Source organism: Scyliorhinus torazame, chromosome 3 (genome assembly GCF_047496885.1).
Source record: "Scyliorhinus torazame isolate Kashiwa2021f chromosome 3, sScyTor2.1, whole genome shotgun sequence".
Classification (NCBI taxonomy): Eukaryota; Metazoa; Chordata; class Chondrichthyes; order Carcharhiniformes; family Scyliorhinidae; genus Scyliorhinus; species Scyliorhinus torazame.
In genome coordinates, this window is record NC_092709.1 from 24,872,742 (window position 1) to 24,891,098 (window position 18,357).

The 18,357-nt window shown below is 45.7% G+C and overlaps 1 protein-coding gene across 6 annotated transcripts in view; it reads right to left on the minus strand.

Moving 5' to 3' along the window:
• The window catches only part of LOC140408348 (PH and SEC7 domain-containing protein 1-like), a 613,055-nt gene that overhangs the window by 19,103 nt on the left and 575,595 nt on the right, over positions 1-18,357 (minus strand). For all 6 annotated transcript variants that reach the window (XM_072495423.1, XM_072495424.1, XM_072495425.1 and 3 more), the window contains one exon: positions 11,871-11,914. In XM_072495423.1, coding sequence (XP_072351524.1) covers positions 11,871-11,914 — 44 coding nt within the window. The remainder of the gene's footprint in view (positions 1-11,870; positions 11,915-18,357) is intronic.

The window sequence follows — 18,357 nt, forward strand, 5'->3', positions numbered from 1 at the left end:
GCCTGGTCTGAGATGGTAATAGTGGCAAAGCCCGTTTAATGCCCAATTATCATTGCCCCAAGCATAGGAGGAATTAACTATAATATGGGACTGGATTCACACGCAGTGGGGTTCCTTTCCCTGATGGACATTGGTGAACAAGTTAGGTTTAATGACAAGTCTTGCTGCTTTCACAGTCACTTAATGGCCTGATTTATTGAACTAAGTTACAGGACATGCCACGTTGGGATGTGAACTCATGACCTCTGGTTTGTTTGTGCAGTCTGGGCGACTTCAATCATAGCATAAGGTGAACTGTGCCAGATTTTGCTTTGTTCAGCTCATATACAGAACACAGAACAGATTAAAGTGAATGAAAATAAAATTGGGGGGCAAGACATGATCAGCACTCCTGCCCCGGACCCTTTTGTCAAATACGTGCCCGTTGTGTGCTTTTAAGAGTGAACATTTCACCAACAGGACATTCCATGTGTTAAGAAGAAATATTTATAACTACTTATATGAACTCCTGTAGATTTTTTTCAAGGCTCAGCTACTAATCATGGTAACATTTCAGTCAGACCACACTGGGCAAAAATTTTCCAAAAATTGCATTGTGCTGGATCAGGCGAATCTCTGACTGAAGGTGTGTCCCCCCCCCCAAAACATCTAGCAGACAAGGGGAAGACCCCCAACCCTCCAACACAGAGGGCCAACCTCACCCCAACACCCAATGGTCAGGTCACCCCCCCCATATCACAGTCATTAGGGGACTGAACACCGCACCCCCCCCCCCCCCCCCCACCCGCTGGATCCTCGCCGTCATCTCTCCCAGCAACCCCCCCCACCCCTCAAAACAATGCAGGCACAATCCTCCCGCCCCACATAATGGAATCCCCCAAAGGGGTTCTCTCAAGGCCCCACCTCCTGACTATACCGGGGGGCTGTGCCAGAGCACTGCCCGGTCCTATCCCTCACCATCCGGAGGCTCTACTCACCTCAGAGCCCCTGTGCGGTCGTCATGGCTGGTTTCAGTTTCTGGAAACCAGTAGTAATTCCCCTCAGCATGACCGTCATACTGGCGGCGAGCATACGCCGAGCCTGAAAGTAAGGTGTCAATTTCAATTGATGGCAATCACCATCACACCCTCCCTGTGCAATAATCTGATTGTGTAGCTGGTGGGGGGCATTCCGAGATCTCCTCTGTGCAAATGCCATTATGGCCTTCTTGCGAGAGTTAGTGGCCATAAAGGGATTCATGTCTGTGGCAATCAGGGACAGTTAATTGCACCCACCAGTTTCCAAACCTTGTTTTGTGGTCAGTTATTCAATCTCAAACTGTACTACACCTGCGCTAGGAGTGTACTATTGGCCTCAGTGCACCTGGGTTAAGGATTTGGACAGATTTGCTCCTCAGAGATAAAGGTAACTAGTGTCGGGTGAGGATCAGTCTCTACCTTGATACCGTCCTCCTCACCTTAACGCTCCTCCACCCTTTGGTAGACTGACCAGCTTGACTCACCATTAATGATGGTAGTCCAAGCTTTCAACTCATGATGTGCCTCTCTGGGGGCAAAACAGACATGAGCACCTAAATGACGTGGACAGGAGTTTGTGCAACACCTTAAGTCATATTTTCCAGCCAGGCAGAGGGGAAGTTGCCAGGGTTCAACAAGACACATAAAAAACTGGAAACTGGCTGGTTCTACCTCCTGGCTATACCAGGGGGCTGTACCAGTGCACTGCCCGGTCATATCCTTCACCACCCGGAGGCTCTACTCACCTCAGAGCCCCTATGTGGCAAGTGGAAAAGGTGGAGATTGGGTGTGCACATCCATGTCCTCCTTCAGGAGAGATTATTAGTTTGCCTTAGTGTCCGACTGCAGTTGCTGCTCTGATTTACAGTCAATAATCACTTTGACCTGAACACCCAATTAGAGTCCTTCTACTTCATCTATCAGCAGGAATGGCGTGAACGGCACAGTGCCTCACAGTGCCAGGGACCCAGGTTCAATTCCGGCCTTGGGTGACTGTCTGTGTGGAGTTTGCACGTTCTCCCCGTGTCTGCGTGGGTTTCCTCCGGTTCCCTCCCACAGTCCAACGATGTGCAGGTTAGGTAGATTGGCCATGCTAAATTGCCCCTTAGTGTCCAACGTTTACGTGGGGTTACGGGGATAGGGTCAATGCGGACCTGATTGGCCGAATGGCCTCCTTCTGCACTGTAGGGATACTATGATCTACAAAGAAACACTGATCCATGCCAAAGCTAAACAAACTGACAGGAGCTGTCCTACAGCTTCTGACCTCTAAAGATGGTGCTGATTGTAAGTTGATGGCAAACACAAACATGTAGTTAAGTGGCATTTGCACTTTAAGCGGTAGGTACAACAGCGCAGGAAGAAAAAAATCAAGTACTTGTAAATCTAAAAGGGAAAATCCCTAATTAGTGGGGCATTTCTAGTGGCAAAAAGAAAAGGACTGCATTTATGTAATGTTTTTCACCGTAAACATTCCATCACACATCACAATCAATGCATTTTGATGTTGAAGTATAATCATTCTCGATAGGTGGGTAAACAATTCTCAATCAGAAATTTCCCACAAGCAACAAACAGATGAACAATCAGTTCATCTGTTTTGGCAATATTAGCTTAGTGAGCCAGGACACTGGGAGAAAATATGATCGAGGCCACGGGGAGCACTTCCTGTTGTTCAAATAGTCCACGGGATCTTTACTGTTTACCTGCACAGGCAGATGGAGTCTTGGCTTAACTGAAAGACAGTAGCACTCCCTCAGCGCTGAATTCAAGTGTCTGCCTAGACTATGTGTTCAAATCCTTGGCAGTGGGTTTAGACGAACAATCTCCCAACTGCTAAAGTGCAAATGACTGCGCCTAGTTGCATTAGTTTGACTTACGTTTTTTTCCCCCCAAGATTGAAAATCAAAAGTGAAATTTTAATTTGTAATCGCCCAACTCTCCCAAAAATGACCTTAACAGATAATCCCTCACGTCCAGCTCCCGACCCCTGGCCTGGTTCACAGGGACATATACTCTCTGCACATCTAATTCACAGAGACAAACGGTTGTTTTTTCACACGGGTTTCTACATATGTGCAGATTGGCACACAGATGGCACACAGTATGTTGACTTTTGAAAGGGATCTGGCTAAGGATCAGATTAGAGAAGCTTTGTGAAACCAGGCTGAAACCTTGAACAGGTTTCCCAGGTGACCAGCAAGATTTACTTTCCCAGATCAATAAATATCTGAAAGTTGTTGAATTACTGAGGTGACACTTCATACTTGGGTGGGTGTACTTGAACCAATTCTCCCGTCAGTTAGGAGCGAAAATATCAAAGCTTCCCAAACGCTAATGCCTGAAGACAGAGCATAAAATTCACTGGCTAAGGTTTGCTTAATCGCTATGGAGATTTCCATGGCAACAGAAGTGAGTGATCTGTGCAATGGATTAGATGCTGTAAATTTAACATTACTTGTGATTGAAAGTGTAAATACAGATACCGGATTCACTGATCTGAGTAGTGAATTCATAACGTACACACTTAATCCCAAGACCTTCGAGAAAGTCCCTGCATTAGTTACAATGGCACAACATGACCACAATGACTAAGAAATCGACTGAAGGGTAGAAAGGGCTCAGGGAGTAATGTTCAGATGGGGAAGGGACAGCTTACTGACTGGAATGAATGAAATGAAAATGAAATGAAAATCGCTTATTGTCACAAGTAGGCTTCAAATGAAGTTACTGTGAAAAGCCCCTCGTCGCCACATTCCAGCGCCTGTTCGGGGAGGCTGGTACGGGAATTGAACCGTGCTGCTGGCCTGGCTTGGTCTGCTTTAAAAGCCAGCGATTTAGCCCAGTGTGCTAAACCAGCCCCAGTTCATGATGGTAATTGACATCAATAATTTGGACTCGGCAATGCAATAAAATTGGTAGCACTAGCAGATGACACCGTACTAGGAAAGGACTGGAATATGAATGTAGCAGCTGAGGAACTGGAGCAAGAGCAAGGAAAACAAAACATGACAGAACAGCAAATGCAATTTAGTGCAGACCAATGTGAAGCGATGCTGCACGGCAAGGAAAAATGGAGAGTGTGCCTTCTTCGTGAATGGTGCTATGGGATGACGGGAGGACAAGGTTCCTTGGGACCACCATCAAACCCATTCCTCTGTCTAAGATACACAGTCCATCTTGCTGAGGTGCACAAGCCCGCTGCCGATATGTGCAATTGAGAAATGGACGAGGGTCAGTCACTCAAAAAGTGCAACAAAGACTGCTCAAGATTAATTTCTGAAACCCAGTGAGTTTAACAGAAGAAGTGACACCAGATTTGGTGAAAGCTAAAGAATGCGGTGACACAAATCTGTACATGCCGACAAATTTTACACTTGGGTGACATGTACTGCCCACAAGTACTTTTTTTGAACAATGTTCAGAATGTGTTGTGATCAAGCAGAGTGAAAATTCAATAAAAGGTTTTAAGATTTTTAAGACGACAAGCTAATGATCAAGTGATTTCTGTAACACACAAATTGGAAATGCACTTGCTGGAAAATTAATGCAGAATCAGATGCGAGTGCGTCAGATTTGGTAAAATTCAATAAAGCCATTAGAACTGACAAATGTGGCTTTTCACTGTGCAGTCACCGAGATTTTGAGTCTGTTAAAAATTAATAAGCAGTTTAGCGATCAAGGATAGTGTATTAATGGAGAATAATTGTTCCCATCATGTCAGACGTCACCTCACGTCTGATCAAAGTATCAGATCACAGCTTTGGGAAAGCAATAACTTCTACATTAACAACATGGACAAGTGGGTTTATGAATTAGGGCTCAGACCCTTGTCCATTTTGGAAAAGACAAAAAGAAATTGGATTTATACAACACCTCATGTTATCCTCCAGAAACAGTCCATAAAGAAATTCACTAATTAATTTAACATGCTGACACTGGGAGTTAGCCGCCCACTATGTGTTGAATGTTGGATTAGGACTTCAACCCACAACATTCTAACTCAAGGGGCGGGATTTTCCAGTCGGGTCCACCCAGAGGCCAGACATTCCCACCCGAGGGCAACAGACCTTTAAATGCTCCGCCAAATTCCCGTACCACCTGCAACGATTCCTGCGGGGAACAGAAATCGTATCCAAGATGTGATTTTTTTAACCAGATTTAGGCCACACTAGTGTCATTCTGTAGAAACCAAGGGCGGAATTCGCTGATGATGGGGCTATGACCCCCCACGCCTGCGAGAAAATGGGCGCGAATCACTTTCGTGGAGAAAGTCCAGAGTGATTCTCCATTTTGAAGGGGGCTAGCAGGGACCCAGAGTAGTCCTCGAAGCTCCTGCTGCCGATACGGGGCCCTGCACTTCCGGACGCGAGTCTGCGTTTGCGCATGGCGGCCACCTGTGGCGGCAGCGGGCCGCGCATCATGGCGGACCCACACAGCGGGCCGGCCCCATAAATACAGGCCCTCCCCAGATTACGCGCTCCCACCAATCAGTGGCCCCAGATCGCGAGCCTGGCCGTCCTGAGGCCCCCCCCCCCCCGGTGATGGCTCCCCCCAACCTCCACCAGGGCGGCCACAGACAGGGTCCGTAGCCGCCACACCCAGCTCCCGCCGTGTGGAACCATGAGTTGTCGACAGAGAATCGCCACGGGGCCTCTTTGAACGGCCCCCGACCGGCGCCACGTTGACCACGCGGGCGCGACTGTCAACTATTCTCCGGTCCCATTCTCCGCCCCTGCGCCAAGCGTGATTTCAGCGCGGAGAATCCTGTCTCAGGTCTTCCCCACTTGTCAGCCAAAGTAAACCCATCAGAATTACTTCAGGCCTGTGCGAGATATGCACATCAGGAGCCTACAACATTAACAAAACCCTGCAAAGATGACATATTTAGCTTAAGGAACCATTCAAACCATGCCTTACATATAGAGTTATGTGAAATGGACTCCAGGTCTAAATGGGAGAGTGGTGGGACAGAGAGTTAGGCTAAGAAGGTGGAGTTTGAGGAGAGGAGTGATTGAGGGACAGCACCATGGTGGGATCAAGGGAGATTGATGATGGTGTAGTGGTAATGTCACTGGACTAGTGATATGGAGGCCCGGGTTCAAATCCCACATGGTGGCGGGTGGAATTCAAATTAATCATCTGGAATTAAAAGCTAGTCTCCGTAATGGTGACCATGAAGCTATCAAATCCATCTGGTTCACTAATGTTCTTTGGGGACAGAGATCTGCTGTGCCGAAGTGGTGCGGTCTACATGTGACTCCAGGCCCTCCGAAATGGTCCAGCGAGCCACTCAGTTCAAGGGAAATTAGGAATGGGCAACAAATGTTGGGCCTCGCTAGCGACGCTCACATCCCATAAAAGGATAAAAAGAGGAACCAATGAAGACCAGGATGATGGCGAGTGCGACATATTTTAGGTCAGGGCACAGTAGCAGAGCTGACTATAAGTTGGAGTTTACAGAGAGTGGAGGACAGAGAGCGTCAGCAAGGGCAGCTTGGAGTGTTCAGGTGTGCGGGTAGCAAAGGTTTGGGTGATGGAGTGGTTGAACAAAAAGAGGTGGCAGGGAAAGTTGGAGTAAGTAGTCTCAGTGATGGACAGGGTATAATGGTTAAACTACCAGCTTTCTTCAGTACACTGGTGCACTGTGACTGCTGGGTCAGCAGATTGTACGCTCAAGCTCAACCTTAGCATAGTGCTGAAGGTATTTGTCACACATTGGGCGCGATTCTCTGCTCCCGCGCCGTTTCAAAGAATCGCCTGGGTCGCCAAATCTTCCCGCGACGCCGGTCCGACGCCCTCCCGCGATTCACGGAAGCGGCCAGATCGGCACAATCGCGTTTTGCGCGGCGCGGTCCAGTGAATCGCCCGAGACAGCCAAATGGCGATTCATTCATCGGTACCCCCGCGATTCTCAGTGCCGGATGGGCCGAGCAGCCTGCCCAAAACGGCGGGTTCCCCCCGGCACCGTCCACACCTGGCCGCTGCCGGCGGGAACAGCGTGGGAACGCTGGGGGGGCGGCTTGCTAGGGGGGCGGGGGGAGGATCCTGCACCGGGGGGGGGGGGGGGGGGGCTCAAATGGGGTCTGGCCCGGGATCGGTGCCCACCGATCATCGGGCCGGCCTCTCTGAAGGAGGACCTCCTTTCTTCCGCAGCCCCGCAGACCCCAGCCAACCTGCACATGCGCAGGTGACGCCAGTTATGCGGCGCCGGCCGCGTCATGTATGCGGCGCCAAGGCCTGGCGCGTGTAAAGGACGCGGCGCCGTTCCTAGCCCATATTCGGGCCCTGAATCGGTCGGAACAGGGGCCGTTTCGCGCCGTCGTGAACCTCGATGGCGTTCACGACGGCGCGAACACACTTCTCCATTTCAGAGAATCGCACCCATTGTGTTTGGGATGTTACCTTACACGGAGGCCTTATTTAGATCTAGATTTCACAAAGTCTGGAGCCATTTTTGTTTTCAGTCCTCACTGCAAACTCTGCTCCTTTCCCACTAACTTCATTCCCTCCCTGGCTGCAACAGACTGCTTACAACCTCGGTGTTATATATGACTCCAATATGAGCTTCTGACCCCACATTCTCACCATAGACCACCTATTCCCATCTCCAATGCCTCACCTGACTTCTCCTCACCGTAGCAGAATAGCTACTGAAAGGGCAGCTCGGTGACGCAGGGGTAGCACTGTAGTCTCACTGCGCCGAGGTCCCAGGTTCGATCCCGGCTCTGGGTCACTGTCCGTGTGGAGTTTGCACATTCTCCCCGTGTTTGCGTGGGTTTCGCCCCCACAACCCAAAGATGTGCAGGGTAGGTGGATTGGCCACGCTAAATTGCCCCTTAATTGGAAAAAATGAATTGGGTACTCTAAATAAAAAGAAAAAAAAGAATAGCTACTGAAACTCCCCACGATGCCCTTTATTGCCTCTGGACTTGATTTGTCCAATGTATTCCCGGCTGGTCCCCCACATTCTACCTTTCAAGGTAGAAAGCAAGGTAACGGATGTCAAGAGTTTGGGGGAATGAATACAAGAACTTGCAGCCCCGGCTGCTGATGGCACAGCCACCACTGGTAGGGTGATTAAAATCAGGGATGCTCAACGAATTGGAGGAGTGGAGATATCCCAGAAGCTTGTGGAGCTGGAGAGGTTGGGAAAATAGGGAGGGGAAAGGCCATGGTGGGATTTGAAAACAGAGGTGAGAATTTTAAGACCGAAGCCTTGCTCAACAAGATGCCAATGTTGAACCAGAGAACCCCAGAATCCCGACAGTGTAAGATAGGAACCGACTATTTCCTGATAGATCTGATAGGTAAAAGATGGCTATTTAGTGTAAATATTAAGCCCCAGTTTTACCTATTTTAAGTTGAGATTTCAGCACTCAGAACCGCAGGTCATGATAAAACACACAGCTTCAACAGGGACACAATAAGCCTGACACATGCATAAATTCATTGGAAATTAAAACAACATTTTTTACTAAGCAAAGATGAAAAAGCTATTGTTCTAACAAACATATTTTCAAAGACAGTTTGACATTATGACATGAGCTGTACCAGTAAACTGATCAAGGACGAAGCAGACACCATAGCAACATGAAGGCACTATTGTTCATAATGTGGATAAAGCGGAGTCAGCAGAAAACCAGTAGAAACTAGTCTTGATAATAGCACAAAATCGCAATCCATAACATACACAAATATTCAAACATGAAACATTCAGAACTTATGTTGCACATTAATGATTGACAGCTAACCGTCAAATCAAATACATTTGATCCAAACCCAAACCAATTAGGACGACATAGAGGTGTAGACAGATGGCTAAAGACTGATACGATTTCCGATAAACATGATGGTCCATACGGCCATCTTTATTCCGGGTTCATCCTATACTTTGACCTAACTATTCGCTATCTCTATTTTTCATGTTTTCACTTTTCCACTCTAACTCTTGAAGTAAATGCAAGCTGTTTTGCCGTAAGCAAGAAACCATCTCTGTATTATTTTGAAAGTTAACTTGTGTACAAGTTACTTCTCTTTAAGTCCTTTTGCTAGCCGGACTTTATTGAGAATAGATTTAAGTTTCTCCTAATTGTAACCAAATAGAGGCAATAAAGACTCTTGTTTGGATCCGGGAAGTTTAACTCAAATTTCTACTGAGTTTTAGCGTCGCGAGACCTCACTAATTCCGCATGGTAGACCTCATCAGTGTAGAAGGAGGCCATTAGGCCCATCGCGTCTGCGCCAACCCTCTGAAAGAGCACCTTACCTAGACCCACTCCCCCGCTCTATTCCCATAATCCCACCCAACCTGCACATTCTCAGGCACTAAGGGGCAATTCTTGCCATGGCCAATCCACCTAACCTGCACTTCTTTGGATTGCAGGAGAAAACCGGAGCACACAGAAGAAACCCCCACACACAGGGGGAGAACGTGCAAACTCCACAAAGACAGTCATCTGAGGCCGGATTTGAACCCAGGTCCCTGGCACTGTGAGGCAGCAGTGCTAACCACTCTGCTACCAATGTGAGTGGACAAGCACCAAGGTGAACGGGGCTTGATGCGAGTCAGGTAATGGGCAGCAGAATTTGGATGACATCAAGCTTATGAAGGATAGCTACCAACCACTCTGCCTGTTTTTCAGCGGCAGAGGTAGCTTGCCAGTAGGATTTACCGACTCCACCGTTGTCAATGGGATTTCCTGGTGACTGCACCCCTCGCCGCCGAGAAACTCGTGCGCCGGCGTGGGACTGGAATATCCCACAGGCGTGAACAGCCGGTAAATCCCGTCCTATAGCTTCAGTCCTTCTGCGATTTAGTTGGGAGAAAATTTCTGCTCATTCTGTAGAGGAAATGAGACACCCGATCTGACAATTTAGAGATAGCAATGAGGCAGTGGTGAGTTCGAGCTTTGTTCCATCAGCAGACAAGCGGCATTGTTGTGTTTGATGTTTCCAGATGATATCACTGAGGAAATGATTTAGGAGGGCCCCAAAGATAGACCCTTGGAGAACACCAGAGGTAATGCTATGAGAATGGGAAGAGAAATCACTATAATTGATTCTCTGGCTATAATTAGAGAGATAAGAATGGAAACAGTACATTGAGCTGGAAGATGGTGGCGAGTAATTGAAGGAAGATGGTGTGATGAACTGTGCTAAAGGCCTCAGACAGATCGAGGAAGACAGGAAAGGAGAGATTATCTTAGACAGAGTCACATGAGATGCCATTTTTGAGTTTCATAGGAGTCATTTCAGTACTATGTTGGAAGCAGAAACCTGATTGGAGGAATTCAAACATGGGAGTTCTGGGAAAGACAAGTACAAATTTGGGAGGCAACAACATTCCCAAGAACGTTTAGGGGGATTGTGAGAGGGGGGGAGGGGGTGGGGGGAGTGAGAGATAGGTTGGACATGGGCCTTTTGTTTGTAAGGATGCAGGGATCAAAGGTTGCATTCCTTTTTGAGGGGAGATGACAGCAGATTTGTAGGAGAGGGATGATACCCGAGGAGAGAGAATCATGAAGAACATGGGAGCCAATGAACAAAATTGTATGGGTCAGTAATTGAGTGGGACTAAGGTTGAGAGCAGGAGGCGGAATCATGAGCAAGATGAGCTTGGAGGGGGCATGAGATAAAAGGGGAGAGAAATTAGAGAAAGGTTCCAGTCCAGTACTAGGGCTGGGAGGAACCATATAGGAAGTTTGGCCTAATGGGCTAAGTGAAGGGGGGGGCTGCGGCAGAGGCAGATAATCACATTTTCCCAATCTTAGTGACATTAAGTCCAGGAGCTCGTCGCACTTATTGTTGGAGCTGAGGGTGGAGACAGGAGAAGGGTTTTAGACGACTGCTTGGAGTAGAGAAAGAAAAGCAGTCCGGGGTTATCTTTGAACTCCAGGATAATCCTAGAATAGTGAAGAGTTTTGGCAGATGAGAACGGGGCCTAGTTGCATTCTATGTGGTTCAGCCAGTTCTGTGATGAAGGGCCAAAGCCTGTTGTCTGCCATATCCATCATGTTGGTGTCCCTTGGACTTAAGGGAGCAGTGATGAGGCAAGTCCAAGGTATATGAAAGAGACAGTAATGGCTTTAATGAGGTTTAGCGCATCAAATGCAGCAAGTAGATGAGGAGGAAGCCAAGGTCCAATGGAAGTTTTCTATCTAAAGATATCTGGCTGGCAAGCTAACATTCAAATGATAAAAGCCAAATCATGTGAACAAGTGACAAAAACTCGCTTCAACCTTCGAAGTTCCAGGAACAGGGAAGACAAAAATGAAATGAAAATGCGAGACGCCGCTTAAGAGGGTTAAAGCATTCACCCTCTCACAGCAGGTTTCCATAACTGCCCGATATGCAGAGCGTCTTCAGTGAAATGCGCTCGGCTCAATTGGTACCAATTTAGCACTTTCGCTGACAGGCTACTTAACATTTCCTTTTTGAAAAGTCCTTTCAAAACCAGAGAAAAGACCGGTGCAGCGAGCTGTGCTCTGCAAAATCAGAATGTCGGCACTCCATCAGGGTGATGTACGAGAGTGTGGCTTGGTTCACACCCCAACTGATGCTCAATGCAAGGACCAACGTGAAGTACATTCCTCAACTCATTGTTCCCCCAGCACAAGCTAAAATTAAGGCAATGGTGTTAAGTTAGTGCTCGGCAGAAAATGCCTCTGCCTGCATGGAAATAAAACAGGTTGAATAACTATAGCTTATTCAGGTGCATTGAGGTTAATACCACAAGTAAAATGTAATTTAGCCCAATTTTTTTTTTTTTTTTTTAAAAAGGGCGACGTGGATGCTCAGAATGCACAACTCTAAAAAGACACATCTGCAGAAAATTGCATCTTCAGTACTTACATTGCCCATTCCAACTTCTCGTTTTTGATTGAATTGTACAATGCCTGCAATGTAAACAGAAGATGGAAGTCATTTAATTGTGTTTGTTGTTTGAGGAGCTGTCAATTACTGCACTGTGCTGTAACACACACTCAAATTAAATCACGGCAATAACTAGATTAATATACTAAGCGGGAAAGATATTTTTCTTTAAAATAGCTCTCCTGAGGTGGTAGGTGCAAATGATAATGTATAACTACCCACTGTTGCTGAAACGCAAGTGGATTTCCTCTGTCCTCTTACAACTCATCTGAAAGACTCAATTTCTTTTATCAACATTTCCGAAAACATTACAGTTATACTCGGCCACAGAACACAAGAAATGAAAGTCTTGCATTTCCCCAAGACCACTTCGTGAAAAGAAATATTCATTTGAAGTTTTGCTTGTAGCTACTGAAAAAAATTGGAAAAGTACTTTGAGAACAAGATTGGACATGTCGTCACAGCAACAATTATCCTCTGCTGCGAGATTGCTGTATTTTTGGCCATGAAGATCGAAGACCTTTTGAAGACATTTCAGAAAGTCGCTATGAAGACTCTGACTGGGATAGACTTGTTATGAACACAACATTTTTGCTAACTTCAACTGAATCTGTTACCAGTTAACTCATCAGCTGCCTAAAGCATGCCAATTTTACTCCTGGTGTCTGCACTTTGAAGCAGCAACATTCCAAGCACAATTTTGGGATGAATCCGAATCCCGGCAAAAATGAAAATGAGAAGGAAGGGGAGTAAACAAAATAGGTGTATGGGATTTGAGGTCAGCTGTAAGCAAAAGATTTATTCCTGCAAATTCTTTTCTTTTCTGTGACATTAAACAATCTGCGTCGATTAGACACACTTCATGTCATCCTCCCTCCAATGCGCTTTGCTCATTCAGCATTCTTGCAGAACTAACACGATTTAGCTTGGGCAAATGTTAACCAGATTGCCAAGCCGCCAGGAAGGTGAAGTGCCAAGAGACCTCTGGAGATTTACTTGCTGATTCAGGTGAATGCAAGCATTCCTCCCTATAAACCCAGACAAGAGGACTGAAACCGGGACATGGCTGAAAAGTCGAGAAGAAAGATTCTGCCGAGAGATTGCACAGGTGACGTACTCACGTCTGGGAGGCTCAGTCGGAGGTGTAAGGCTAAGTTATAAGTAATCAAAAGAATAAAACCATCAGCATTTTAAGTGGGTTAAAGATTCAGGCCCAAGTCTACACCCTTCCCCAAAAGCATTATTCAGAAAAAAGGTTCATTTGCCAAACAGTAAAGCATTCACACCCAAAAATTAAATGCATATTACACACAGCAAACTACCTGAACCAGAATCTCCAGTCAACATTTCTCTGCAGACATTTCGGATTATGGAGGGGAAATTTAGATTTCCAATTATTGAGAATCAATTCTTTGTTATACGAGGCACAGCTGCATTGCTTTATGCCCTGGATTACTCTACGGAGCAATTTTTAAACAAAGATGTAGGTGCTTCATGTTTCAAAGAAATGGAATATTCCCTTCCTATACCACAAATTATGAGTGCTGCCTCTTTCATGATCAACCAGGAAATAAGAGCTCTTAAATATTAGACCTCTACCATCTTTCTGCCTGAAATTAAATGCGGCAGTTAGTTAGGGAAGCTGTTAAATCAGACTGAAAGGGCTGTGTTTTGTCATAGTGGAGCTTCGGAGAAAGCCGAACAGAGAAAATAACAGATGCACGCCACAGTCAAGAAATGGACATAATAGATCAAAAATGCTGCCTAGATAGAATAGATACCATTGACAAATACACTAATCATGTTCCTATCACAGCAGGAAACAGTTAAGTAAAAACCATTCACTGCCTTCAATGCCTGCGCATGCATTTCCCAGTAAGTGGGATGATATTTGTATTTTCTCCCTGGTACCTTGCTGGACGGAGGGTGGGCAGTTGAAAATTCGGAGGAGTAGGAGGTCTTCAGTGACTTGGATCGGCGAGGCTGGTGTCTCAACTCATCCCGCTGATACCTCACTGACCCTCCGCTCTGCATCCGGACCTTGCCGGTCCCTTGCACACTGTTCACGCCGATCATTTCCTCGAAGGCACTTGTTCTGTTCTCGGGGGTCTGACGGACGAAGGGGAATCAGGAGGGGACCGAACGGCTGTCTTAAATCACAAGCTCAGCAATCAGCATCTGATCGAGAGGCAGCCTCGGCAGCATGGGAGGCTTCCAGCTTCACAGGAGAAGTGTGCCTGCCTTTGCTTGCAATTTTCTACACTGTTTGGATTTGGACTGATCATTTCAGGGTAGGCTCACATCAGGGGTTGCAAGTCACACACACATACACACACAAAAAACCATCCCCTGAATGGTCCGAGCCAATGGCAAGGGGCCAGGCAAGCAGTTCATTTATATTCTAAATAGCAACATAATTGTTTCTCTATCCATGAACTGCAAGCTCATTAAAGGTAGGCAATGAGATACAACTAAGAAAAGATAATAGTCTGTCAGCTACATTTTGGGGAACTAAATTGAGCCTGAATTAGGAAAAAAAGCATGCAAGTAAAAAACATGAATCATGTATCAATCTGACATTCTGATAATAGTTAAGGTACATTCTTGAAGTGATTATGACCATATTTGAGCTGCTTTTTTAAAAACAAAAAAAAAGCTGTTTGTTCACTGTACTCATTGCAGAGAAATCTGCTGACTGAAACCACCATTGTGGGTCCCATAGATAGATGGTTATTGTCCATTTTAATCTTCACTTTCCTTTATGAGTGAGTGATTATCACTGAATAGGTTATTATCCTGCCTTCCTTTCCACAAATGAAAAGCAGATTTTCTTATGGTCTGACCACATTGTGTATTTTATTCAATAACAGATCTTGGTGCATCGTCTTTTTTTCTCCCCCAACGTCCCTTACTGATTGCTGGTCTGTCTCACCCAAAGGAGCACACAGCAGGGGGGGATGTGGGGGGGCCGGGGGGGGAGAAGTGTTGTTGGTGTGGTGCTGGGCAGGCTTGATGGAGCAAATGGTCTTTTCCTGTCTGTCATGTCCACGTGTTCTGCACACGTGGATCCCCGGCGAGTGTGTGTTACCATCCGGAATATGCTGCCTGTGAGTGTGATGGAGGCAGATTCAGCCATGGCTTTTAAAGGGGAACTGAAGTGGAAATGAGTTTGCCAAGCTATGGTGGAAGAGCCTGGGTAGTGGAACTGGCTAACCAGCAAGGGCTCGATAAGCCAAAGGTATTGGAAACATGATTCAATGATTTTGTAACTAAACCCCATCACTTGCTGCTGATACGACAGGCACGCTGTTTTTAAGAGCACTACCATAACTCTGAAATGCTGAGTGTGGATCGCTAGTGAACCAATTCCTAGTGCAATCAGATAAATGTTGACCCTCTACACCTCCATTTAGTTAGCGAAAGGAAGGAATTTCATTCGAACATGTTAATGTGCTTAGATAGCAACCTGAATGAAGCAAAAATCCAAGAACATGAGCCTTGAGAAGGAAAGGCCTGTTTTAAACCCCCAGTCTGTGAATCCAAGGGTCCTTTTCCTGCGAGTCACATGGTTATGCCACCGCATCACGGTTTTTAGTTTGGCAACGACAGCACTGTGCCAACCTGAATCCGGTTGTCCAGATGAGGTCATGGTGTAGTGATATTGTCACTGGACTTGTAGTCCCAGGGTTCGAATCCTACCGTGGCAGATGGTAATATTTGAATTCCGTAAAAATCTGGAATTTAAATACTAATAATCTAATGATGACCACAAAGCCATTGTTGAATGTGATAAAAATCCATCTGGTTCATGTCCTTTAGGGGAAGGAAATCTGGATACATGTGACTCCAGAACCACTCTTAAATGACCTTAGAAACAAAATGGCCCAGTCTAACAAACCACTCAGTTCAAGGGTAATTAGAGATGGGCAACAAATGCTGGCCTAAGCAGTGATGCCACATCTCAATGAGATGTTGGGGAACCGGGAGTCCGTATAAATTAAGGGCAAGGATAATAGGTGAGCAGCCCCTGGTCTGAGATAGGATATGGGCAGTAGGCGTTATGGATCACCTGAAATTTAGGAGGGCGGAGGATTGGATGCCAATCGGAAGATAACCAATGATCACAATGACATTGATGAGAGATGCAGTACAGAGATCGGCGATATTAAAGCAGTGGAAGAAAGTAGTGTGTTCAAAGAATCTACATTATAAGAATTATATAAAAATTCCTACAACAAATCTGAGCATCAGTGGCACATTTGAAAATCAAATTGTCACGAAGAATTTTAATAACTTGAAAAGGCGACTAATTTTTACTTGGTAATTTTTTCTTAAAATTGTTTTTATTAAAAAGTCCTGACAAGATGATCCATGGAAGGACGGGTTTGCCGAATCTGACAGCGCAAGGCAAATAAATGAACATTAGTTTGAGACGGTCAGTAGCCCAGAATGCACAGTGGTTTATGCACTGTGTTCTTGTACAGTCGTGTTCATCAACTCCCCCAAGCTACCTTAGCCCCATGGCACCACTGAGCCAACAAAGAACATTTTAAACAGTTCAATGCCAGGAGAATTGTGGATCCAAATGGCAAGAGTTTCTCTTTGCTATAATGTTTAATAGCACATGGGGTTGAATGGTGGGGAGAATACATGGACACCTTCCTTTGAAGCTCATTAATTCCTCATGTTTTTTCATTAATTTAGTACATGGCCTGCAGAGTTTATGCACACAAAGAAGTTGAATAGATTACACTAATGTGAAGATAGCACATCACTTCTTCCACAACAACTAATGGCTGGAGGTCGTTTTTTTTTAAATTTAGAGTATCCAATTTTTTTTTTCAATCAAGGGGCAATTTAACGTGGCCAATCCACCTAGCCTGCACATCTTTGGGTTGTGGGGGCGAGACCCACGCAGACACGGGAAGAATGTGCAAACTCCACTCTGATTAGGACCAGGAGTCGGGATCGAACCCGGGTCCATGGCGCCGTGAGGCAGCAGTGCTAACCACAGCGCCACTGTGCCAGCCTGGCTGGAAGTGGTTTACCAGCTCAGTCAGGTTGTTCTGCTGATGGTGTAGCCTATGAAAGGTTTATTCAACATCAATACAATTGCGACATCACTTATTACCTTCAATTCAATCAAGGGTGCCCCAGATTTATTAGTGTTGGCTGAGGTGGTTGGTTTAGCACAGAGCTAAAGAGCTGGCTTTTAAAGCAGACCAAAGCAGGTCAGCAGCACGGTTCAATTGATGGACCAGCCTCCCCGAACAGGCGCCGGAATGTGGCGACTAGGGGCTTTTCACTGGAACTTCATTTGAAGCCTACTTGTGACAATAAGCGATTTTCATGTCATTTCATTTTCAAGTGCTCAGTTAAGATGGGAGACACTGACAGCTAAGGTGAGATATTTAATTTGCTCTGCATGTGTAACTGATTTTGAAGTATATATGGTACAGAAACAGGCTATTTGGCCTAATCCTTGCCAGTGTTTATGCGCTACTCAAGCCTCCTCCCAATGTTCCTCGTCTAAAGTGACAATTACAACTGTTATGGGCCAGTGTTTAGAGAACACCAAAGTATATCATGGAGTTCGCCTGACCGACAACTTTTAATAGATTTTGGTTATGAGGAGCACAAGGCCCCACTTTCCAAGTGTGGGTGATGCAACAGAGATCTTAAGTATTTTTAAACAAAACGTCTATTCTATGAATCCAGTTAACAATTTATAAACACATAGTAAACATCTTATCAACTACCAACAAAAATACCCGCCACAAAGATACAGTACTCTATAGGTAATCCTTAATAACTTTCCTAACAAGATCCATAAGCCAAACACCCTTTTTTCCTACAAAAACAGTAGGTTTGCATTCCTTACAGAAACACGTATTACTTTGAAATTATCATGTGGTCTGGAGATATTCTTTAGCATGCAAAGCGAGAGAGACCAAAATACTTCTTGATTTAGAGGCAGCTCCCCAACTGAAAACCGAAAGTAAAACTCAAGTCAAAAAACGCTTCCAGCTCAAAACAAAAGGAAAAAGCAGATCCAGAGTTCAGCTCCCCACCACACAATGACATCACTGCAGCCACTTGAGAAGACAAACATTTCTTGAAATGACATTCCCATGACACCACCCTCTACTCCCTTCCCCCTCAAATGCTTGCCTCGCCTCCCCTTAAATGCATCCATATTATTCGCATAAACTGCTCGCTGTGGTAACCAGTTTCCCATTTTCAATACTCACTGGGTAAAGATGTTTCTTCGGAATTCCCTATTAAGTTTCTTGGTGACTACCTTATATTGATGGTCTCTAATTATGCTCTTCCCCACAAGAGGAAACATTCTCTCGGTATCCATTCCATCAAAACCTTTCATAATTTTAATTTTCTTTTAGCTCACTCCCCAGCCAGAGACCCAGCCTGCCAATTGTTTCCTGATACAAATGCCAACATAGTTCTG